The sequence below is a fragment of the Notechis scutatus genome, chromosome Z (assembly GCF_049901735.1).
Source record: "Notechis scutatus isolate UNSWTSFEM ecotype Mainland chromosome Z, rNotScu1.2, whole genome shotgun sequence".
In the NCBI taxonomy this organism is placed as follows: domain Eukaryota; kingdom Metazoa; phylum Chordata; class Lepidosauria; order Squamata; family Elapidae; genus Notechis; species Notechis scutatus.
Window position 1 is genome coordinate 22,255,597 of NC_142025.1, and position 25,990 is coordinate 22,281,586.

Below are 25,990 nucleotides of genomic sequence, written 5' to 3' on the forward strand. Positions count from 1 at the left end.
AAATGTCAGATCCACTCAGGACATTAGGTTGACTGTGCAATGAACCATAATTTTGTAGTGCTTTCAGCAATTAATGTTACCTCACACAAACACAGGGAGATAAGCACTCCTAAATACATATATATTAGCCAGGCGGAGACAGAGTTGTGTGTGTTCCTGACTGATCTCAAATATTAAATTTTATTTTAACTTTCCCAAAATGATTTATATATTCATAAGTTTATTTCTTCCTTATTCTGTAATATTGTTATTTTAAAAATGGATATGCATAATTATAGATAGTTTATTACTTGATTAGTCTTACAACCATATGAAAAATATAAAACAAAAATAAAATACAGGATCTGATTCTAGCATAAAATAGATAAAAGAAAATACATTAATAAAATACATATGTGATAAATACAAAGTTAAACATTCAGGTAAATAAATTACCTTTACAAGTTACCCCATCTGTTCAATAGGTTCTTAGATCAACTGCCTTAACTGCAAACATAGCAGTTCTGCTCACAATGTATACATTAGAACCCAGGAGGAAATAGGATAATCTGTTATTCAGATCCCAACAGGCTGTTCTTTCAAATAGTGACATTAAGAATCTAAACCTGTTCTGACCCAAACCCTTTTCCAATAAGACAAACAATAACCAAAAGGAACAGAAACCTTTTAATGAGTCTTACGAATCCCTGGTTAAAAGGCTGCTGCAAACTAATTAACTTTGATAAGCACAAACCTTGCCAAAACTACAAAACTGCCAAGAATCACAGATAAAAAATATTTCACAATACAAGAGTCTTCAAATACCAACTGTAATGTCCATGAGGCTGAGTTTCAAAATGTCTTTGCTTCCTGCAGAGAATGTTTGCTTCACAGCTGGCTTTTATCTTCTTGAAGGAGGGGCCATTACCTTACATTTGTCCACTACTACAGTGTTTGGTTGATTATCTAATGCCTACCTGTCCATCTGGATCTGGAACTCCCACAGATTCTTAGCTCTATTATTCTCCACAACCTTCTGTGGAAACTTCTTGCTGGATGGGGAATTCTGGGAGTTAAAGTCCACACATCTTTCAACTGAGAGACACTGATCTACCCCTTGGGTTCTATCTAGTGTGGTAAATCCCTGCTTCTATGAATCTGGTGCTTAGTGCTTGTTCATGTGCTGTTATGATCAGTGATCAGTGCTGCCTTTTACACACATGCACACGCGCACATGCACACAATGACAGAATCAACTTACAAAATAAACCTATGATAATGCCAATTCATAAATAAATATGGCCTTTATTTGCTTCTCTGGCTGGAAGGAATCTTTTGAAACACACCTGGGATGCTTTCTATCTCCAGATTTCATGGTAGCAGGTGGCAAATTCCTGCACCTGATTTCAGCAAAACCCTTTTTTCCAAGCCCATTGCAGAAAGGCAGAAGTTAGGGTGGGGGAGGGAGGGAAGGAGAGGAAATGACATCTGTCATTGTCCTCATCCCTATTTCATGAATCAATCTGGCTATCAAACTTACAAACAACTGCAGCGAGAAGAAATATCTCTGGTCTCTCTCCACCCCAAAGCCCTTGCCTTTCCCTCCATCTCCAAGATGAATACAAAGTTTGGTTGGAGCGCTCCAGGCCAGAGAGAGAGCTAAGAATCACTTTCCTTTCATCTCCCTTTCTTTCCCAGCCCTCTGCTCACCATTCTCCCTCCCTTTCCATCCACCCCAGGGCCAAACCCCCCGAAAATGACCACAAACCTGCCAATTTTCCCAGGCCAGTAGCCCCCACAGAGGAGGCAGTTGAAGCGATGTCCTTGGAGTTTTTCTGGACCAGCAACAGCCCCTTCAGCTCCAGCAGCGCCCTTTGATACTTGCCGATGGCTTCTTGACACTCCTCCTTGTAGCACTGAGTTCCTTGGCTTTTGAAATCTAGCGCTATTGGATCAGCTGCTCAGCTTTGACATCCAGAGAAGTGACAATGAGGCCAGGTGAGCAGATGGCCAGAAGACCAGGCAAGCCACCAGCTCTTGGATCAGCTACTTAGGTTCAGCAGCCAGAAAAGCTCTTCGGGCTGCCCACTTGATTGGCCTCACTGCCACTTTTCTGGCTGCCAAGCCTGAGCAACTAATCCGAGAGCCGGCAGCTCGCCTGGCCTTCCATGGCTGCTCGTTCACCTGGCCTTGTTGCCACTTGGCTGCCAAGCCCAAGCAGCTGATCCAAGAGCCATCCGCTTGCCTGACCTTGCCTCCACTTCTCCTGCTGAGCTCAAGCAGCTGATCCAAGAGCCACCTGCTGGCTTGACCTTCCAGCCGCCTGCTCACCTGGCCTCGTTGCCGCTTCTTATGCTGCTGAATAACATTCATGAAACAGTATATTTTGATTTATAGGTCCATCAAAGAAAGCTATTTGAATTAATTTAGAAAAGCCATAGTGAAGAACGTTTAAACTAGTATTAATGTTTAAAACGTTAACCATTTTCAGTGTTGATAGTTTTAATTAGCAGATTTGGTCTCTTTTAATACGTTCCAAATTATCACACACATTTGTAGAACACTTAGATCTTCAATGCACCAGATAAAAAATATTAAGAGGTTTGTGCTGACAGCTATGAGTATTATGTCAGTGAATAGAGCATAAATGAAATTATAGCAAAACAAAGCTGTGTTGGGATCTGACAGTTTAATACCAATAGGACATTGAAGGATTTGAGTAATTTGTTGCCTCCAGCAAAATTCTTCTATAAGTAACACACAGGAAAGGAGTAATGCTATAAAAGTGTCAAAAAAATCCCATTTCTAATTAGGGACATTTTAATAGGTCTTGAGGATAAGAATTTTCAGAAGGGTATCTGGAACCTAGAAGCAATTCATGCATAGAAAATATTCAAGTGAACAATCTAGGTTAGGAAGGGAGGAACTCTGGAACATCTGTTTCCTTTATTATTTTATGTTTTCTGCTCTTTCTCTTTCTGGGTAATTAGTAGCTAGTCTCATTTTTAAAAATTGCTGGGTAGAATAGATGCTGCTGTGATGATATGCATATAATGTACAAAGTTCAATTCAAGCAGTGGCAAACTTTTAGACTGGATCACATTATGCAGAGTGCATGTAGAGATTGCAGTATGCCCTCAGGATTTTCAAGGGCCTTCTAGGGTGAAATGGCAGAAGAGGTGCTTAAATTAACACTGGAGGAAAACAAAGAGTTAATCCAACTGGAGAAAAATAAGAACTTTATTGGAACTTATCTTGGGGCAATGCCCTTTGGCTATCTATCAGGGCAACCCAGTCCCTCCTGGGTTAGTATATTATCTACAGGATAACTGTAAGAATTATTATTGACAGTTGATGAATTAAACCACTCAGATTTGCTCTGAGTTGGACTCTAGATTGACAACTCACTGAAGAAGATTGGGGCACAGTCTTGTAATGATATCTAGAAGGAGTTTGACTCTGCTACTCCTAGAGAGGTAGACAAGATTTTCAGCGCTGTGGGTGCATGCACTTGTTATTTTGATATATATCCCTCATGGCTGGTTAAAAGACTCCAGGGAGGGAATGTGTGAATGGATCTACATGGTGATAGCTATTTAGAGAAGAGTTGTTCTGCTGGCTCTTAAAATCCTTCTCATCTTTGCTAAATTGGACAACTTTCACCAGGTCTATCACAACTTGCTGCATTCAATTTGCCATGACAATCTTGCCATGGCCATCTTGTTACGGTGTCACCATGGTCATTTTGCCCTTAGCCAACCCACTATGGCCATCTCCCCATGGCCAAAGTGCTGTGGGACAACTCACCACAGCCAACTCACCGCAGGACAACTCACTGCAGACAGTTCCACATGGGATACTCAAGGCAATAAATGTTATCTGCCATTTTTTCCTGACATTATTTCCATTGATAAAAATGGAATAATGTAAAAAAACAGTGGCAGATAATATTTATCATGCTGAGTTATCCCACATGGAATTGTCTGCAGCAAGTTATCCACAGCAAGTTGTTCCATAGCAATTTGGCTGCAGCGAAATGTCAGATGGTGAATTGGCTGTGGCAAAATGGCCATGCCAAGATGGCTATGGCAAGTTGGCTGTGGTGAATTGTCCTATTTTGACTTTCACCAGTTTCCAACCTATTCAGAAGGTAGCTGCCCTCCAATTCCATGGAGTCCTAGAAAAAGTAGTTTATCTAGATTCTTTTAGCCTGTTTTTCAACCAGATTATAGTTCTGAAGTACAGGTATTCATCTGTATGATATTCATCACAAAAGTGGCTCATCTTTGGTGAACTTGGATTGGATATAGTGCTGCCATTCTGCCCTCTTTTGACATCTTAATTGCCTTCAATACCATGGTATTCTTGTGGACCAGTTTAGGGCATTGAGAGTGGGTTCTTTTTCCTCCTTCATGGCTACTTCCAGTTGGTGTTTCTTGAATTTCCGCAGAGTTTGGACCTTTACTCCCCCCTCTTTAACTTCTACATGAATCCTCTGAGAGAGATCTGTCTGAGGGAGTACAATATTATACCATGGCATATCTTCAGTATCTCTGGCCATCTCTGCACCTGGAGGCTATGAGTTGGAATGAATAGGTTTCACATCAATCTTGCTAAAACAGAGGGTCTAGGGGTTTGGGTGCCTCAGTTATAGAATTGGAAGGTTTCCAATCTTGAGTATGGGGTAGAACTGCACAGTTGGGATTTCTTCATGAAGTCACAGAAACTGGGTTGTGGCTTTGACAAAGGCAACCTTTGCACAAGTTTTTTGTACATGCCAATGAGCCACTTCATGGATTTAGAGAACTTGCTTATGGTCATTCATATGTTAGCCACATCCCAGCTAGATTGTTACAATATACCTTATATGGGACTGCTCTTGAAAACCATCTAGAATCTACAATTGGTCTAGAATGCACTGTGCAGGTAGTCATGCATGCTTTTAACTATGTCCACATGTGACACCATTACTGTGCAATTACATTGGGTCTCAGCCATTCAAACTAGCAATTAAAGGTGCTAGTTGTCCCCTTTAAAACCCCATATGGCATACAATCAAGTTACTCAAGGAACCATCTTCTGCCTATGATACATGTTGTCCTACATCTTGTGATAAGGAAGCTATGCTCTGAGTCACTCACTTCATTAAAATAATGTTATTTTATGAGATTCCAGATTTCAACTTCTCGATGATGGCTCTCATCTTTCAAAACAATCTTCTTCCTGACATTTGGTTGTTATTCTGGTTTTTAGAAATGCTGTCAAAATCTTTTTTCCAAAGCATTTGGGAAATTAAAATTCTGATTAGATGTTATTGCTGTTTGAATCACCATTTATTGTTTTATTTTTGTTTGTTAACATGTGTTTTACATATTGGGGGTGAGGTTTGCTTCATTTGCTGCTCAGAGTTACTTTGGCTGAGTTGGATAGTCATATAAATGTTTTAAATATAATCTGGTTTTGCTCCAAATCATATAAATAGTATGTGTGTGTAAAAATGACAAATCTATGCCAGAGAAAATATGCTGAAAATCTTGTATTTAGTTCTAATCTCCAGACCATTTATTAAAGAGGAGTAATTGTGGTGTCAGACATTTCTTTTTCTTATTTTTCAGATCAAATGTCATTGGGGAAAAAAACCTTTAGCCCATAAGCATATTGTGTTGAGCATGATATTTTTAAAATCTTGAATATGTAATCTTTGGGAGATTGGGTCAAACACATTTCAGTTTTTTCTTGCATTCTACAAAAGTGAAAATATGTAGAAATTAAAGCATCCATTTTTTAAATTAATGCTTTAATGTTTTAGATTTTTTTCTATTCCTCTGTGTTCCTACTCTGCCATCACATATTTATTCATTAAATTTATGCATACATAACGCCTGCTCGTCTTCTTCCCACAACAACACTATGGGGCAGGGCTGAGAGAGTTTGACTTCGCAAAATAATCTGGCCAAGTTCCATTCTAAGGAAGGCATTTACACTCTTCCAGTTTCTAGTCTAGCACTTTAACCATTACACCAAACCAATGCTGGTGTCCCAGAAGACAGCCTCATTAATACCAGTGGAACCTTCTTTCTAAACCAAATAGTAAACATGTGAAAGGAGTTATTTGGGATTTTAGAAAATAACATTCATTTTTCTATATTATAATCCTGATGAAAACCTTTTCCTATCTCTGCAAATCATCCATATTTTCTTTTAAAATGCAATAATTAACATTATTATCAGCAAATCCAGATTTGGCCCTAGGTTTAAAGGAATGATAAAAATCTGCACATACTTTAATATATCAGTAGATTCTGTTATTACATTTGCTTTGAGCCAAACAATTTAAAGCAATTCCAGCATTAATGATTTTCAGTTGGGAAAAAGCATCCAATGAGTCATTTTCCTGCTGAAATCAATACAACTTTAAAAACCCTATTATTTATTCCATGAAGTAACTCATATGTTTATGTTTATTATAAGACTAGTATAAAAACAGTTCTGCTGCATGGTATTTCAGTTGTATAAACTGTTTACTGCTGGTTAGCAATATTGATTGAAGTTTATTCAGCCATGATAAAGGCACTGCATACTATACTTTTAAAGAATTATTTTATTTACAACCACCACCTCAGCTATAGTTGTTCAGAAGATTTGGAGTCATAATACTGTGTGAAATTCAGTACTGTATATAATTGGGTACAGTATAGTGACCATTTCAGTTAATCCAACAAGATTGACTTTCTTTTATTCCCTTCCTCTATGATATAGCTAAAATAAATAAATAAAAATATTTGGCCTGAATCCTTCTCTTCCAATTTTAGGATGCTCTAGTTATATAATAATGATCATTTCTTCTTCTTCCAGTATATGATGACTGCTGCACCTTTGCAAGGGACCTATATTCCTCAGTACACTCCTGTGCCTCCAACAGCTGTCTCTCTTGAAGTAAGTCTATCTTGTATATTTTTATGCAGGTAAAGTCTGCATTGTTTTAATCATTTGGATGAAAATCTAAAGAGTTTTAAAAAATATTTTTTTAAAAAAACCATATCCTTGAAGAAATAGGTAGATGCTTAGTTTTTGTTTTCATCCAAGACAAGATGGAATATTCCATGGATAGTTTCTTGCTCATAGGTTAACAAATGGCACAAATGCTGAGATTTCTGGTTTGCAAGGCTTCGGCGGCGGCAGGAATCCGCGATTGTGCGCGGTTTCTGCTGCGCTCGCCGCTGGAGTGCCCCCGATCCAGCCGGATTTGGGGGCTATTAGTTACCCCGTAGAGGTAACTGAAGACAGGGGAGATCCGGCAGGGGTCCGGGGGAATCGCAACCCCCCTCCTCAGCCGGCTTAACTCCCTTTTTCAAAAGCGGTGGAGCGGCGGTCAGCAATGGCCGCCACAAAGAAGCTTTCATCCGGATAAGAATGCGCAGGAGGAAGCTGAGAAAGTGAAAGTCTTTGGCTGACCGGGATAACAAGTAACATTTAAATACCCTGGAATTTAAGTTTAATTAAAGATACATCGCTCCCGAAGAAGATCGGAAAAAGCGGCGAATGAAAGTAAAAAGGGAAAGTTTGTTTTTTCTCACTCTCCTTCCTTACGGTGATAGCAGATGAAGAGAAATCGGAAAAACCCGTTTTGGCATCAGCAGGTAATCAAATTGGAAAATTAAAGCCAAGGGGACAATAAAGATTTCTGAACATTGGGGAAAAAAACAACAACTTTTTTTTTGCTATAAGTGGGAAGGGAGAGGAAAAAAATTAATATTAAGATTTTGCTGGAGGAGGCTGCTTGGAATTTATAAGATCAGAGCTAAATTGCAACAAGACTTCTAAAAGATATATTCTAATTGGAACTTTGCAACTGAACTGCAAGCCCAGGAAGAGAAAGTATAAAAAGAAGAAAGTGCTAAATGAAACAGTCTGTGTGTATTTGGATTGCTTGGTGACTTTGGGACTTTTGGAAATTATTATTTGAAAGACTAAAAACTTTTGGGTTGTTTAAATTTTTTTCCACAATGGCATTACTTGTTGATGAACTGAAAATGGAATTCAAAAAGCTAAAAGAAGAGGAACAAGAAGGGAAGGGCTCTTCTGGATCTGTTTTTCATTTTTTAGAAATGGTGATTTCTACCTATCAGAAACTACAAGAACAAGAAGATTGGGATGAAGGAGAAGCCATCTTTAATGAACAAACAACTCTAGCTGGGGAAGAAAAGGGAAAGAGGGGAAAGAGAATGGAGAATTCAAGACCTAAAAAAACAACCAAAAAAGGGAAAAATAAGGTGAAAAATCGATATAATGTCAGAAAGCAACAGAAAAGAGGAATACAGAAGAGGGTGGAGATTAAGAGGGTGGAGATCAAGAGACAAGGCAGTAAAAAGGCTAGATTGGAGAAGAAAGGAAGGGAAAAAAGGAAGAGAAGTTACAAAGGTTTGAAACAAGATGTAAAGAAACAGGATTTATTCAGAGATAATGGGTAAAAATATAATTAAAAAAGAGATTCTGCAAAAGTACATAAGACTGTATTGTTGTATTTATATTTGAAATAATGTTAGAAAACTGGAACATTATATGATTATAAAATGGGATAAAATATTAAAAGGAATGTGTAAAATGCTTAAGATTTAATGATAGAGTTTAATTTGCTATGGATTATTGTTTTAATTATATTATAAACTTATTTTTATTTTTTATTTTAAAATATAGTACGTAGCTTTAGAATGTACTAAGCAGAATCAGTAATAAGTGTTAAATTTAGGGGAAAGATATAAAGGCGTCATACTTCAATCAGTGATTACAGGAGAAATTTTGTGTTAATGAGAAAAGATAATAGATAATTGAAACAGAACAGACAAAGGATATAAGCATAATGGTTTAAATTGAGATGAAATAAATAAAACAGAATTAAGAGAATGAAAAGAGGGGAGAAGCTATATAGAAAATGTAGAATGGTTAATAAGATATGAAATGGGATATAAAGTGAGCATGAATTCAAATTTATGTCTGTACAAAAAGATGTAACCCGGGACTAAGCCGCTTTCCAAAAAGAAGTTTTATGTTTTCATGTTTTGTGTTTTGTTTGTGTATGTTTGTTTATTGAAAATTAATAAAAATTTTATATATATATAAAAAAGAAATGGCACAAATGCTGTCTCTTTAGACAAAGGAGAAAAGACTTCAAAGAATATTTTGATTCCATCTTACCACAACGATAAGAACTACTAGCAACTGCTAAAGCCAAGAGTGACCACAAAACAGGACTTGGAAAAAAGAAAAACTTTCCTCATCAATATCATTATGATCTTTAGGATCTGATCCCAAGCTTTATCCCCAAAACAACCAATCAAACAATGAGATAGGAAGTGATAGAAAGGAAGAAAAACTCAGATATAAAGTAGGAGATATAAGAAACCGTACGTCAAAGATAAAGAACTCAAATGCCTAACCACATGTGTTCAAAGTTTGGTGAACAAACAAGATAAACTTAAATTTTACTTTAAACATTACTGAAACTTGGTGGGGTGAACTCATGATGTATAATAGAAGGATACAAACTATTCAAAAGTAACGGATCTAACAATAGAGGAGGTGAGCTTGCAATATATGTAAGAGCATTGCATCTCTACAAAATGCACAAAACCATGAATGAAAGCCTCCTGAAATACATATTGGTCAATATAAAATGAAAAAAAGACATTGTCATGGGTCACCCAACCCCCAGAAGAAATATATACCTTTTTGCTAATCAGTTAACAAATGGAGAAATAATCAGTTAAGTAATGGAGAATTTTAACTGCCTGACATCAACTGGGAAACAAACTCTGCATCAAGTGAGAGATCAACAGCAAAGGTGGGATGCTACTGGTTCGGCCTGGTTCGATAGAACTTGTAGCTACAAAGAGCAGCTGACACTGAACCAGTTCAGTGTTTGGCCCACCCGCCTGGCCCGGCTTTAGGCTGTTCTTTATTCCCTGCTTTTCCCTCCTCAGCTATTTTGCGTGACACAACTGAGGTTGAAAAAGCAGGAAATGAGGATTTTCAAACGCTAAGCACCCAAGCGCAGCGCTTGTCAGCTGTCCAGGCAGCACAGCTGATGATTTCTTGCAAATGGGATTGTCCCCAGTTCAGAGAACCAGCAAATCACTCCACTGGCTGGCTCCACCCCTCCCCGCCCACTGACTCCTTACCTGGCATGCGAGCCATCCAACTTGCCTGTTTGGTAAGTTGCTATTTTTCCTTTTTTTTCCCCCGACCATCAGCTGTTCTGCTCTGCCAGGAGGTTTAGATTAGCTAGAAACCAGGAAATCCTTGGATTTCTTGCTTTATAAATAATCTAAAAGCAGAGCCACAGGACTGAAGCTTTTCAGTGCAGACTCAGGTAGCTGATTGCAGATAGATCTCTAAGTGAATCTGTGATTCTGTGAGCAACTCAATCTGCCTGCCTGCTTTGCCTGCTTTGGGGTAAAAGTTGCTCTTTTTTTACCAAAAAAAATATCAATATTTACATAAATATTTATAATATTTACATACAAGCCATGCTCACCCAGTCACAGACCACCAAGCCATGCCCAGTCAGCAAGCCACACCGACCCAGTCACATGACCACCAAGCCACACCCACAAATTAGGCCATGCCCACAGAACCGGTTGTTAAGAAATTTGAATCCCACCCCTGATCAACAGGCTTGCAACTTTGTCATCCAAATGTAGAAGAGGGAAATAGAGAGACAGCTATACTATATCTAATTCTTCCTAACAGAGAAGAAGTGATAGAAGGGGTTGAAGTGGCCAGAACTTTGGGGGAGACTGATCATGTCATATTGGAATTTAATATAATGCAAACACAAACAATAAAACATAATAAAAGCATTTAAAAGATCTGATTTTAACAGACGGAGCTTAGGAAGGATTCCATGGATGAAAATATTAAAGGAGGAAAAAATTAAAGAAACTATGGAAACTCTCAAAAATATGTCCAGCTCAATAGCACTGAAAAAGAAAAACAAGAAATCCGAGAAGAAACTAGCATGGCTACACAAAGGATACTCTGATAAACTGAAAGACAAAAAGTATAAGTACAAAAAAAGGAAAGAGGGACACATAACTAAGGCAGAATATCAACAAATAATCCAAACTTGCAAAGATGAAGCCAGAAAAGCTAAACAAGCAATAGAGAGAAAGCAGAGCTATTTAATTCATTCTTCGCACCTGTCTTCATGCAAAAAGATAATCCAGCCCAATCTACCAAAAACATAACATAAAAGACAGACTAGGAATACAAATTAAAATAAGTATGTTCTAGATGAATTTACATGATCTGGTGGATTAAATCCCAGAGTTGTAAAGGAACTGATAGAGATGTGATCTCAAAATCATTGAACCATGTCTTTCAAAGATGCTGGACCACTGAGGAGTGGACTGGAAAAGAGCATGTGGTTCCCATGTTCAAAAAAAAGGGGGGGGGGAGCAGAATCAGGAAACAGACAATCAGCCTGACATCAATAGCTGGAAAGATCCTTGAAAATATAATCAAGCAACAGATTTATAAACACCTATAAAAATCAGGTTCTTTTTATAAAGAACAGACAATCTTCGATCAGATATTGTTGAATGAAAAACTGATTAAAAACTATATAACTTTCTATTAAATTTGAAAATGGAAGATGAGATCTATGAACACGTAGAAGCAAGCAAAATTATAACTAGATGGCAACATGGGTTTGTCAAAAACAGATCATGCCAAACAAATCTTATTTCATTTTTGACAAAGTGATAAAATTAATGGACTTACAAAATGTAGTAGACATAGTATATTTGGATTTCAGTATGACATTTGACAAAGTAGACCATAACCTACTTCTTGGTAAGTTAAAAATAAATATCGGATAGACAATATCAACACCAGATGGATTTGCAACTACTGACAAACAGCACTGAATATGTCCTTAATGAGTCCTTAATGAGCTACATCTACATGGAGGAAAAAAAGCAAGATTCCATTTTATGCCAGTACTCTTCAACATCTTAATAAATGATTAGATGAGGGAAGAGAAAATAATCAAATCTGCAGATAACATTAAACTGGCAGAAATAGCCAACATCCCAGAAGATAGGCTTAAGATTCAAATGGATCTCAACATACTTGAACACTCAGCCCTATTTAACAAAATGAAATTCAGTGTAGAGAAAAGTAAGGTTTTTACATATAAGAAAAAAAAAAAAAAACCAACCCAAAAAACCAAATGTATAGGTACAGGTGAAACCTGGCCCAATAGCAGTAACTGTGAGAGGGATCTTGGAATCCTAGTGGACAATTACTTAGCTAGCAGTATGAGGCAGCAACCCAAAACATTAACAGAGAGATAGAATTACTATCACTATCACATGAAGTATTAGTACCACTTCATAAAGCCTTAGTAAGACCAAATTTAGAATACCGCATCCAGTTTTGGTCACCATATTATAAAACATATGTTGAGTGCAGAAAAGAACAACAAAGTTGATTAGGGGACTGGAGACTAAAACATATGAATGGTTGCAGGAATTTGGTATGTCTAATCTACAGAAAAGAAGGACTCAGGGTGACATGATAGCAGTGTTCCAATATTTAACGGGCTGCCACAAGGAAGAACGGGTCAACCTATTTTCCAAAGCACAAGAAGACAAAACAAGAAATAATGGGTGGAACCTAATCAAAGAGAGAAGCAACCTAGAATTCAGAAGAAACTTCCTAATAGAACAATTTGCCAGTGGAACAGCTTGCCTTCAGAAATTGTGGATATTCCATCACTGGAGACTTTTAAGAAGAGGCTGGACAGCCACATGTCTGAAATAGTATAGGTCTCCTGCTTGAGCAGCAGGTTGAACTAGAAGACTTTTGAGGTCCCTTCCAATTCTCTTATTCCGTTATATTAGAAAACTAATTCTATAAGCATGTTATTTTGTCAAATTCTTAGCAACTATGTATGCAGTGTTAAATTGTATACACTTCTATATTACAATTGTATTATACTTATATGATTTTAAATGTTTCTAAATTGCAATACAAAGCACGAGATGAATATTACATGTTGTGTGCCATAAACCTAATTCTTTTTAAAAAAAACATAACACATTGTCCCCTAATTAGGTCAAGACCCGTTTCAATCTGCATTCTGTTTCTCATGTGGCCAATCAGATGCCTCTGGAGTGGTCATAATCAGAATATTTCTTTTCTCCACTGTCATTCCCCTGCTGCAGGCATCACTACAATCTTGAGTTAATATTGAGCTAAGACCTGTTCTCTATCGAAGTTCAGTTCAATTCAGTGAATTCTTTAGATCAGACGTGGATTATCTATGACGAAATGCTTTTGTCCCACTCTGAAACTGCCAATGTGACTTTTAGATCTTTTTCTAATTAATTAGGGACAGTTCAGGCTAAGTCATTATTTCTGAGTATATTTTATCAGTTTACATTTACTTAAATAAAAATAAACTTGCAGGATTCTATTATTGTAGTCTTGAAATAAAAGCAGTATTAGTATTTTAGTCTTATTAATAGCTTTAGAATGAACTACAACACGGCATCAACCCAGCACCCAATCAACTGAAGCCTATAAAATAAGTAAACCAAAAGACCCAGTAGCTTCAGAAGAAAAATCAGGAATCTTGTACAACTACATTGTAAGGATTTTAACCAGAGGTGGTATTCAGCAGTTTCTGACCAGTTCTGGAGAACCGGTAGTGGAAATTTTGAGTAGTTTGGAGAACCGGCAAATACCACCTCTGACTGGCCCCACTGCCACCTATTCTCTGCCTCCCGAGTCCCAGCTGACTCTTCTTTTGTGCACAGGAGAACAGAGCTGGAAAGCAGATTAGTGGGGTTGGGAGGGAATGGGATTTTGCAGTATCCTTCCCCTGGAGTGGGGTGGGAATGGAGATATTTTTTTTAATTTTCAAACAAACTTTATTTACAAAGATTAAAAACATACAAGTTTAAAAAAAAAAAAACAATAGTGTGTATAACACATTCCATTTGTTATCGAATTTGATAGCCCTAATAATCATTACTAACTGATACTTATTGCATTTTCATTTACTATTACATCTGAGTTACTAACTGACTCACAATGCTCTACTCAGGGAATGGAAATTTTACAATATCCTTCTCCAGCCACACTTACCAAGCCACTCCCACCAAGCCACACCACGCTTACCAAACCACACCCACAGAACCAGTAGTAAAAACATTTTGAATCCCACCACTGATTGTAACAGCTAGTATATACATACAGGCAGAAGACCAGGAGAGTGCTCCATGAACACCAATTACCAATCAGAAGACATGATGAAAATGCCTGAATTGCATAACACATGGATAGACTCAATCATACTTTCAACTTGGAAATTGTAAGCGTCCTAGACCAAGCTAAATCCAAAAATGCAAGATAATTTCTGAATCTTGGCACTCAGACAAATCAGCCATCAATAGGCACATAGAAATAAACAACATCTTCATACAATTCGAAAGAAACAACCAAGAAGCTAAAAACTAATGAAAAAGACCAAAATACCAGAATTAATATTATTTATTTATTTTTATTTATTTATTTTTGTCAATTGTTTACAAGATAATAGGTATAAGTAAAAACATAGTTATGAATACATGGATACATATAAGAAAAAGAAAAGAAAAAAGAAAAAATAGGACAGGGGTGGTAGGCACGTTGGTGCACTTATGCACACCCCCTACAGACCTCTTAGGAAAGAGGTTTTTGGGGATTGGGGAAGAAACCACAGAGTCAGGTAGAGTATTCCAGACATTGACCACTCTGTTGCTGAAGTTTTATTTCCCACAATCAAGTTTGGTGCGATTAACCTTGAGTTTGTATCTATTGTTTGCTCTTGTGTTGTTATGGTAGAAGCTGAAGTATTCATTGACAGGTAGGACATTGCAATGTATGATTTTATATACTATACTTAGATTGGACTGAAGGCGGCGTAGTTCTAAGTTTTCTAGGTCTAGAATTTCGAGTCTAGTGGCATAAGGTATTCTGCAATGAGTAGAGGAGTGGAGAACTCTTCTTGTGAAATATTTCTGGACTTTCTCAACTGTGTTAATGTCAGATACGTAATGTGGGTTCCAGACTGATGAGCTGTATTCGAGTATTGGTCTAGCAAATGTTTTGTATGCTCTAGTTATTAGTGTAATATTACCAGAGAAAAAGCTATGTAAGATTAGGTTAACAACTCTTAATGCCTTTTTGGCTATGTAGTTACAGTGGGCTCAAGCACTTAGGTCAAGATCCAAGATCCTTGACAGAGTTTGGATCATCAACAAGGTCTTGACTATTCAGCCTGCATTTTATTTTCTGATTATTATTTTTTGCCAATATGTAGGACAGAGCATTTATTTGTTGAGATTTGAAGTTGCCATTTGCTTGACCATTTTGATACATAGTTAAGGTCTTTTTGAAGAGTAGCAGTATTGTCTGTGGTGTTGAATAGCTTTACGTCATCAGCGAAGAGAATGCAGTTGCTGTTGATATGATCACAGAGGTCATTTATGTAGAGTATGAAAAGAGTTGGTCCTAGAACACTGCCTTGGGGGACACCACTGTTGATAGGTACAGAATTTGATAGGATGCTCCCAATTTTGACCATTTGTTGTCTGTTTTACAGGAATGCTTCTATCCAATTATGCAGGTGTCCAGAGATACTATATGATTTTAGTTTTAGGAGTAGTTTGTCATGTACCACTGAATCAAGGGCTTTACAGAAGTCTATGTAGATTGCGTCTATTGCTTTGCCCTGATCGAGTTGTGTAGTCCATATGTTTTTGCAGTGTAAGAGTTGCAGATTACATGATAGTTTTTTTTCCTGAAACCAAATTGTTTATTAGAGAGTAGGTTGTTTCTTTCTAAGTGGAGGATGATGGATTGGTTAATAATTGATTCCAAGACTTTACAGGTGACGCAGCATAAAGAGATTGGTCTGTAATTTTCAACTAGGCTGGGGTCTCCCTTTTTGAAGTTGGGGATGACCATGGCTTGTGACCATAGGTTTGGCAAGGAGCTGGTCCTGAAAGATTTTTCAAAGATTATGCTTAGAGGTTTGGCTATGGCAGTGGATAGCTTTTTTAAGAAGTAGGCACATATCCTGTCCGGTCCAATAGATAGAGATGGTTTTAGATTGCATAGTGCTTTTTCAACATTGTCTTCTGTAAAATTGATATGTATTAGATAATTGTAGTTGTCTGTGGTTCGACTAGGAAATACTGGGCATGATCCATTGCTGTTTACAAATACTGAGCCAAAGAATGTGTTAAAGTGGTTGGCTTTAATAGTGTCATCGTGGTATATTATACAAATAACCAAGCCCTAAACATTACCCCAATCAAGGAATTACAAACTCAGTAATACTGAAAGAACAAATAAATTAATTTTCTTTTGATGAGATCCAAATGAGACTGTCTTGTTAAATGATAGCAGTCTAGAGTATTATCAGGGTTTCATTATAAATATAAACTATTCTAGCAGCTGGTGCAAAGTGCACCATAGTATGTTTTTCTTTGAAACTTTATAACATTGATGTCCTAATAATAGAGTTGTGACTGTAACCAAGGCAATACATTTGATTAAATAAACAGTTTAGCAACCCATGACTCCTGTTATATCTGAGATTGACAAATTAAAAAATGGTACCACTGCCCTTAAATAATGAAGTTAGTTAGGTGCTGGCTATTGTATTCTACAATTACTGTTTGTAGTTAAAATTATAAGATGCTCTGTGTCAGGGGTGTCAAACTCACATCATCATGGCAGTGTCACGTGACATATCCACAGGTGGGATTCAGCCGGTTCTCACTGGTTTGCCCGAACCATTAGTTAATTGCTTGTGCAGTTCGGAGAACTGGTTAAAAATAAAATGCAGGAGATATTTCTCTCTCTCTCTCTCCCTTCAGTCAATAGCTCCGGGAAGACAGGGAAGAACCACTTAATAGTTGCAGCTGAAATGCAGCTGATACATGCTAAATCAAGTCAATAAACAGAAATTGACAGGATTAGGGCAGGGAAACCCATCAATTAGTCATCTAGGGATGGGATTAAGCCCTTCCCTTCAGGAAGAAGGACAAGATTACAAACATTATCATTATAAAGAGTATTAAGTAATAGTTCTCTGATCAGCTGATACTCCCTGGAGTTCTCCAAGATCTTTTATAGCTGCTGCAGTGTTGGCTACTTCTTGTTTCTTCCTGGGGGAAAAGATACAGGAAGGGACAATGATGCAACTTGATCATACAGGCTGTGAATTTAATGCATGTGTGGTCCAGTCAGCTATATTGCTTCTGCTGTGAAGCATCCAATTTAGAACATAGAGAACATAGAATAATAGAGTTGGAAGGGTTAATGGCTTTTGGCAGCATGCCCAGGCTTTCAATTAGCATGAGCAGCTGCTCTTAGTTTCCCTCTCAGCTGCTGTGTTTGCTTTGGGGTTGACTTTTTTTTTAAGGGGAATGTCTCTTGAGTCTGCACTGTTTTAGTGGTTCCTGGCACTGTCCTTTGGGGTGTACTTTCCTCACTCTTTTTGAAAGCCTCTAGTGATGGAGCACCCACAACTTGGTTGATTGGTCTCACCCTTAGGAAATTTTTCCTTAATTCTATGTTGCTTCTCTCTTTAGTTACTTTCCATCCATTGTTTCTTGTTGTGCCTTTTGGTGCTTTGATGCACCATTAGATTGACTCCCTCATTTTTGTATGAGCCCCTCAAATTTCCTGACAGAACAATTAATCAGTGGAACAACTTGCCTCCAGAAGATGTAAATACTCCAACACTGGAAATTTTAAAGAAGAGATTGGATAACCATTTGTCTGAAGTGGTGTAGGATTTCCTGCCCAAGCAAGGAGTTGGACTAGAAGACTTCCCATTTCTTTCCAGCTCTGTTATTCTATTTTATTCTATTCTAAATATCAGAACAGTGCTATTTTATTGTGAGTTAGATTAAGGAGAAATTTCCTAAGGTGGAGACCAATCAAGTTAGCCATGTCACCCAGTCACATGACAACCCAGCCACACCCACCCAGTCGTTAGGGCAGAGAACTGGTTGTTAAATTTTTTGAATCCCACCACTGCCCATATCAGGACTTTATTTTCCTTTGCTAAACTGTGCGGGGGAAGGCCAACACATGACACATCTGGCCCATGGGTCACAAGTTTGACACCTTGTTCTATGTTCTTCAGGGTGTAGTTGCTGATACCTCTCCACAGACAGTAGCATCTTCATCACAGGAATCCAATGGTCAACAGCAACAGATAGCTGTCGAAACATCCAGTGAACATGCATCTGCATATTCATACCAACAGTCAAAGTAAGATATTTTAATTCCACTAAAATTAGGTTTTTTTCTTAAACACAATTCCAGATTCATTAACAGTGTCAATATCCACATAACCATTTTGAAACTGATGAATAGATGTGAATGATAGGCTAAATATCAATCATTTTTCTATTTTATGTTACATAATATTTTGCTGTCTATAGATACACAGATAAACAATTCAAGATTGTCATCAAGCAACATTAAAAAGTGGGTGGCTGCTATTTCAATTTATATAAAGAATTATAATCCTGTTCACATATTAAGGCCATCTAATTAGGTGGGACTTTCTTGAAAGTAACAGTGCAGATTGAGCTAAGGGAACTGATGTAGCCTTCTAAAACTGAGTGATAAAGACATGATAGAAGTGTTGAACCCTTAATCTTCAGTAATACATGCTTATTACTTCAGTATACATGCTAAATGTAATGACAGAATGGCTGTAGATGTATGAAGAAACATACATACAGTTTTGTTTCTATCATGGGGCAGGCAAAAATCATTTACAAATCCTTTCAAAAAAAGTTTGAAAACTTTTGGGTCAAATATGCAGCCTGCTTTTCTTTCAAATCAAAATCAGAGGTGTGTTTAATTTTATATCCAATAGAAACCAGCTTCCAAAGTATCCACCTCTTTATATCTATGTGAACCACTGATCTAAGAATGGTCTCTCCTTGGAAAAATATAAAACCAAAACAGTCCTCATGCAAAAACAGGAAGTTTCCTTGGAGGAAGGGAAGTCTGTTACCTCACTGATATGAATAAGGTAAAGTCTCCCTTGATTTGAGCTCCATCCTGGTTACTTCATGAACTTTTCCACATAGTTTACTTTACACCAGTATAAAAGTGTTTTGCCATTGTCTTTTGGGATATTTTTTTTCCAATTTCCAAGTCTAGTTTAAAGCATTGCAGTTTTCCAGTCTTCTCCTATCCATGTACTAGTCAAAGCTTGCTTAGCTTTCTGAGATCAGCCAACATTGACTTGGTACTGCCATTTAGGGTTCAAAGGAATTGACTGAATTACAGAAATATTAATATTTGGAATTCCTAGGCATTTTTAAAATTTTAGCAGCAGTTCTTTCACAATGTATTCCCAAATAAATATTATAGTATAGCCATTCGACATTAGCAATCTACTTTTATCATGACATGGCTCAAGAGCTCCTTCAAGTAATCCAGGTAGACTTTAAGATTTTTAAAAATATTCTTGAGTAGAATTCAGAGCTGTATATATTGCCAAAGCAAAATTTCAGTAAGTTTAACTTATTTAGAGGTACAAGAGACAAATACATTTGTTGTTCAGGGAATGAACAACATTAGGAGATGGGCATTCATGGGTTCCTACCAGTTCCTTGCAATTAATTTGTCAGGATGTTTTGGAATTATGTTGGCAACTGCCAACAATGATGTTCATGTCATCCTAAATATTCTTTCAAATTATGCTACCCCATGATATGCTACATTCTTGCAATATTTCAAAGAAATTATTGAAATCCCAAAAATTCCATGAGAAATGCCATGTTCTTCATTAAGTGACCTTCAAACTAATTTTTAAAAAAAATTACAAATAATTGAATTTATGCTTATAATTCATTCTCTCTAGGCTAAGGAAATTTAGCTTCAACAGAATTTAAAAGAAATAATATTTTTAAAAGACAGATATTTTTACTTAAATGAATGTTTTAGTTCATTCTTTTCACAGACAATGAACAGACCTGAAAAATGTCAGTCAGCAAAGCTTGCCTTGAATGAAAAAAACTTCATTGAACAAGAAGATGGCTTCCCATTTGCACAGGCGGTGACCTTTTTTCCTACTTTATCCAGCAAGAGTGTTTCTGTGTGCTGTGCAATTGTTTGGTCATATAGTCTAAAAGTTTTATTTTTGCTAATTTTTTTAATTAAAGGGGAAAACATGGCAAAAGACTATGTTAATATTTTATCTGAATGAACATTTGAAATTCAGAATTTACTTGGAACTGTACATTTATAGTTTTTGTTTGTTTTGTTTTTTTGTTTTGTTTGCTTTATTTTGTTTTATTTTGTTTTCCGAAAAAAAAAAACCAAGAATGATGATAATAAGAGGGAGAAAGCTGAGATGAAAACTAGTGGTCTTCCTCAAGAATCCAGCTAATTCTTTCTCCATTGTTGAAATCAAGTGTGTCTTTCCTTTTGAATTTGTTTGCATATGTGTGTGATTTTTTTAAAAAAGAAATGTTTAGGGAAGATTTATATTGAATCTTAATTGCCTTAAATTTAAGGATGTCAAAGGCTTTCAAGGTGAGCCATCAACGTTTTGGTAGAAGAAAAGCAAATGGATTCCAATGTATGTACACCTGGATCAACTGGTGCTGAAGTTCAACAGACTGAATTTTTAGGGTTAACAAACACACAAACAAATAGCAAAAACATAAAAATTGTATAGCTTAACAGAAAATGTTAAACAAAAACTATTGATTAAGGAAAAACTGTGGCAACTTCAAGAATTGAAAAAAAGATCAATGCGAAGACTTTTATAAACTTTCTTAGTGTTGACAGAGAAGAATATAAAAGGCTAAAGTATTTTACAATAACATTATTGAAAAGGAAGGTCAACTTGCATTTTAAAGAATTGGTGAGGAGGATTCAGATTTTTTTTTAATTTACAAAATGTGATTGTTGGCCAAGCATTAGAGCTCTGTATCTGCAGTCTTTTTTTTATGAGCTTTAAAAAGTTTTTAGTAAGCTTTGCTTGTCACATTGCAAACACCTAGCTTAAAAGTATTGGGGGGAAATCTTAGATAGGAGCTTATGGTCAAAAAACTGCAAAAAAGCAATAGCTAGAAGAAATTGTTGACAATTTCTGTAGTCTTTCCTAGTTGTGATCAAATATGGATGGCCTACTTTATACCAAAGATGAAATGACACCCTACCACAGTTAAGAAGATAGAAGGGTTTTCTTTTCTTTCTTTCTTTTTTTTTTTTTATTTCTTTCTAAACAAAATCTTTGCTTAATTAATATGGCCGGTCCAGTTGTTATCTTTATGTATTGTTTAAAGTTTCTTCCACTGGTATTTTATATTTTGTGAACTTGGGATTCTAATAAAAAATCCTGATTAGTTGGTACTTAACAGCACTTAGCAGTATTCCAAAATACGAGGAAGATTCAAGTTGCCAGTTATTCATGGTGTCTTTTAACTTTTCTGTGCTTTTTTGTGCTTTTTTTTCTTTTTTACTGAAACAAGAATCTTCCTTCCTTATATCATCCCATGGGCTTTTTCTTTTTTCTTTTGCTTCCTCTTTTCCTGTATTGGTTTGCAGTGCTGTGACCCATCCATGATCATCACCTTGATGGTATTTGAGTCACTTGGAAGAGGCCACTGAAAATGGTTAATTTTTTTAATTGTCCCAATCAAGATAAAAGTTTAAAACAGCTTGTGTTAATTTTCATGCTAGCATGAAATTAACAATCACTTTATACTAAATGGATTTCTGTTGTCTTGATACGTTTACTGACAATCAGCGATTAGTTTAATTAGGTAAAAGACAAGAATAACTATATTGAATCGGTGCAAACTTATTTCATGGTAGTTGAAGGACTGTTTTTTTCCAACAGTATATGAAAAAAAAATTAAATTATATATATATATATATATATATATATATATATATATATATATATATATATATATATATATACCGTGTTTCTCCAACAATACGGCCTCCACCAATAGGAAGCCCCAGCATGATTTATTGGCATAAAATCAAATTAAGCCCCTCCCCCAAATTAAGGCCCATATTAAACATGCGAAATGGGGGAATGGCGAGGGGGCTTGCTGTTTGGAAGTACTTTGTTGCATGCCCGGATATGGTGCTGCCTGCGTTGGTGGAGCACTTCATATCGGGAGACCTTCCGCCACCGTTAATTTCCCTTCCCCTTGCTGCCGTGGCGTTACAGCAACGCCCCGGCGTTGGCGCAGCCACGTGCAGCCAGTCAGGGCTCCTCCCTGCAACCGGAGCCCTGAGGAGACATTTGCTTCAGGCGCTCCTGTGGCGCCTTCCCTTGCCTTCGATGGTAAAGTGAATTATTTTAAAACCTCCGCTCATCCTATCAGGGCCGTGCGAGCTGAGCAGAGCCGGGAAAGCAAGCCGCTGGTGTTTCCTGGTTCTGCCCAGCCCGCACGGCTCTGCCGCTGCCCTGGCGGGATGAGCGGAGGTTTTTAAAATAATTCACTTACCTTCTAAGGCAAAGGGAAGGCGGCTCACAGGACGCCAAGCTAAGTATACCAACAACAAAGGCAAATCCTCAAGGTGGGCTGGAGGGAGGTGGCTACGTGCCCCCGGGCTGCTTCAATGCAAGGTCCTGACTTGCAGCATCCTGCCGTTGCCGCCGCGTCCTCCCTCTCCGACTGCAAAACTCGTGTGCTTCAAAACGCTCCGAGCGAGGCGAGCTCTTTCATACATAGAGAGAGGGAAAGACGCCGGCGTGCTCCGAGAGGCTGGCTCTTTTATCTAGCCGAGGCTGACAGGAAGTGCCTCCAGGGCCGTGGCAGGCAAGCCGCGGGGTTTCCTGGTTCTCCCCAGCGCGCTGCTCTGCCATGGCCCTGGTGGGATGAGCGGAGGGCCCGGGCGGGAGGCACTCGTTGCCTTGGGCGATGGGCAGGAGGCGGCGGAGGCACCCGAAATGTCACCAAGGCAACGAGTGCCTCCCCGCCGGCCCTCCGCTCATCCCGCCAGGGCCGTGGCAGAGCCGCGCGCTGGGCAGAACCAGGAAACACCCGCGGCTTGCCTGCCACGGCCCTGGAGGCACTTCCTGTCAGCCTCGGCTAGAGAAAAGAGCCAGCCTCGGAGCACGCCGGCGTCTTCCTCTCTATGTATGAAAGAGCTCGCCTCGCTCGGAGCGCTTGGCGGCACACGAGTTTTGCAGTCGGAGAGGGAGGACGCGCGGCAAGGGCAGGATGCTGCAAGTCAGACCTGCATTGAAGCAGCCCGGGGGCACGAGCCACCTCCTCCAGCCCACCTTGAGGATTTGCCTTTGTTGTTGGTATATTATTAGGCGCTCTGGCCGCTTCCTTTGCCTTAGAAGGTAAAGTGAATTATTTTAAAACCTCCGCTCATCCCGCCAGGGCCGCGCAGAGCCGCACGGGCTGGGCAGAACCAGGAAACACCGCGGCTTGCTTTCCCGGCTCTGCTCAGCTCGCACGGCCCTGATAGGATGAGCGGAGGTTTTTAAAATAATTCACTTTACCATCGAAGGCAAAGGGAAGGCGGCCACAGGAGCGCCTGAAGCCAAATGTCTCCTCAGGGCTCCGGTTGCAGGGAGGAGCCCTGACTGGCTGCACGTGGCTGCGCCAAACGCAGCGGTGTTGCTGTAACGCCACGGCAGCAAGGGGGAAGGGAAATTAACGGTGGCGGAAGGTCTCCCGAACATCCAAGCTGTCGCCGCCCGCCCACCCGAGGATGCAAAGGGGAAATTAAGTCACCCCCGAAAAGACGTCCTAGCCGTTTTTTCGGGGGTCAAAAAAAAATAAGGCCCGGCCTTATTATGTGAGAAACACGGTATATATATATCATTCAGCTTTGTTCGGGTATTTTCCCACGTCATTGTAGTTGTGCTTTTAAAGTTGTAGCAACGTTTTGGCAGAATCTCATCTGCCATCATCAGGCTTCAGATTTAAATTTGGGGCAGCCTATTGCTGTGCCAGAATGGTTTTTTCTTTATCCTGATTGGTTGGGAGACTGTCAATCATTTGGAAGCCTGCACTCACAAACAAAAAAAATCTCCACACCACTAGCCAGGCAAACACCTGGGCACAAACAGATCCCCCCTGATACCTCCAGCTCAAACACACCCCAACCAGGCACCCAGATGAAACCTAGCTTCCTAACTAATGATAGTCGTCCATTTACCCGGAGCCAAGCTGCACTAAAGGCCTCCAATAAAGTAACACAATGTTGCCAGCCAATCAAGATACAAAAAGAGCCAAAAAACAGACAGAAGATATTAGAAACACCAATCAAGCAGAACACAGTAAACATGACTCTTACATGAACCTAGTGAAATAACACAAAGTTTTGACAGGAGCATTATTGTGCACAAAATCCATGGTTACCTTTGAATGATGTTTTTTTAAAAAATTTGAATATTTTTTTAAGAATACTAAAAACAGTTCATTATTTTTAATGTATTTCGTGTTTGGTGGGGTTGGGTGTTGGCTAACCCCCCAAAATGGTTGCTAAATGCAAACATTAAAGTAAAAGAAGAAGAAAAGGAAAACAAGTTGTCACCTGACTGGCATAATGAAAAGAGCCTGGTTATTTGAAATTCATGTAGCTTTTGATAACCACATAGATAATTAAAAGGACCACACAGAGAAAAAAAAATCAGTATATATTGGTAAGGAGCTCTAGCTTCCTTTTTTCACATGCTTTGCCAATGCTGTTATTTTCTATGAACATCCCTTGATTTTTCTCCCTTGCTTTCATTTCGAATAGGTTAAAAGGGGTATGAGAAAAATGATCAAGCCAGCCTGCTTTTCTTCCATTTTATTCTCTCTCTCTCTCCTTCCCTCCCTCCCTCTCTTTCTTTCTCTCTCTCTCTCTGTGTAAATATAGAGGTTATTCTTCTGTGGCACAATTCTGTTTTAATATGAAAGAAGCATGTATTGTGGGTTTGCTTGTTTGTTTTTTAATTGTCTCTGTGAATTCTTGTTTGGTGCAAAGAATAGTCTCACTGCTGTTGACAATGAGGCTATAAGGTAGCTACTGTGTGGTAGATGGATATGGCTGAGATACCTTCTTGTTTTGGATCAGCCCTCTGCTTTTTTCTATATACTTTGGGTCATTTTCTTTGGGTCGGTGTCCCAAATCAGGTTCAAAACTCTGTGTAGGATTTTTCATTAAGTCACGCATCTTCCTCTTCCTTCTTACTGGTAACCATTAATTCATCATTATCACCTGAAGTGTCTAAGAATTTTATATGTTTTAATTTTGAGGCATCCTAACAATTCTATCATTTTGCAAATATATCAAAAGGGTAAAGTCTCTTGGATCAAGTGTGACTCTTAGTGACACGTGTACGTTTTTTTTTAAACAAGTTTTATTTTCAAGACAAACAATACATAGATACACATAAAACAAAACATAAAAGCATAAAAAATCTCTTATCTGAAAGTTGCTTAGTCCCGGGTTAAAACTCTTGGTACAGACACAAATTCAAATTCATATTCATTTTACATACCATTTCATATCTTATTAACATTTTCAGTTTTCTATATGTCTTCTCCTCTCCTTTAAATTTTCTCAATTTTATTTTATTTTATTTATCTCCTCTCAATTCGTATCATAATATTTATTATTCTTTGTCTGTTCTATTCCAGCCAACCATTTATTTTTCTTCTTTAAAAAAAAGAAAAAACTTCTCCTGTACACTATATGGAGTATGATGCCTTTATCTCTTTCCCCTACATTTATAATACTTAATATAAAACACATGACATATATTGGGATTCTGTCTGGTACATTCTAAAATTATACTATATTATCAAAAATAATACAAATTTATTCATTAGTATTAATATTCATTCATATCTTAAACATTTAAATCATTACTTTTCAATTAAATCACATACTTTTATGGGAGCCCTATTTTCCAGTTATATATTATATCCCTCATCATATATTATAG

At 38.0% G+C, this 25,990-nt stretch overlaps 1 protein-coding gene across 1 annotated transcript in view; it reads left to right on the forward strand.

The window, feature by feature from the left end:
• The window catches only part of RBMS3 (RNA binding motif single stranded interacting protein 3), a 355,783-nt gene extending 337,461 nt beyond the window's left edge, over positions 1–18,322 (forward strand). Inside the window, exons 11-12 of the mRNA XM_026681344.2 lie at positions 6,835–6,915; positions 18,191–18,322. Of these exons, the coding sequence (XP_026537129.2) occupies positions 6,835–6,915; positions 18,191–18,322 (213 nt within the window). The remainder of the gene's footprint in view (positions 1–6,834; positions 6,916–18,190) is intronic.
• The last annotated feature ends 7,668 nt before the right edge of the window (positions 18,323–25,990 follow it).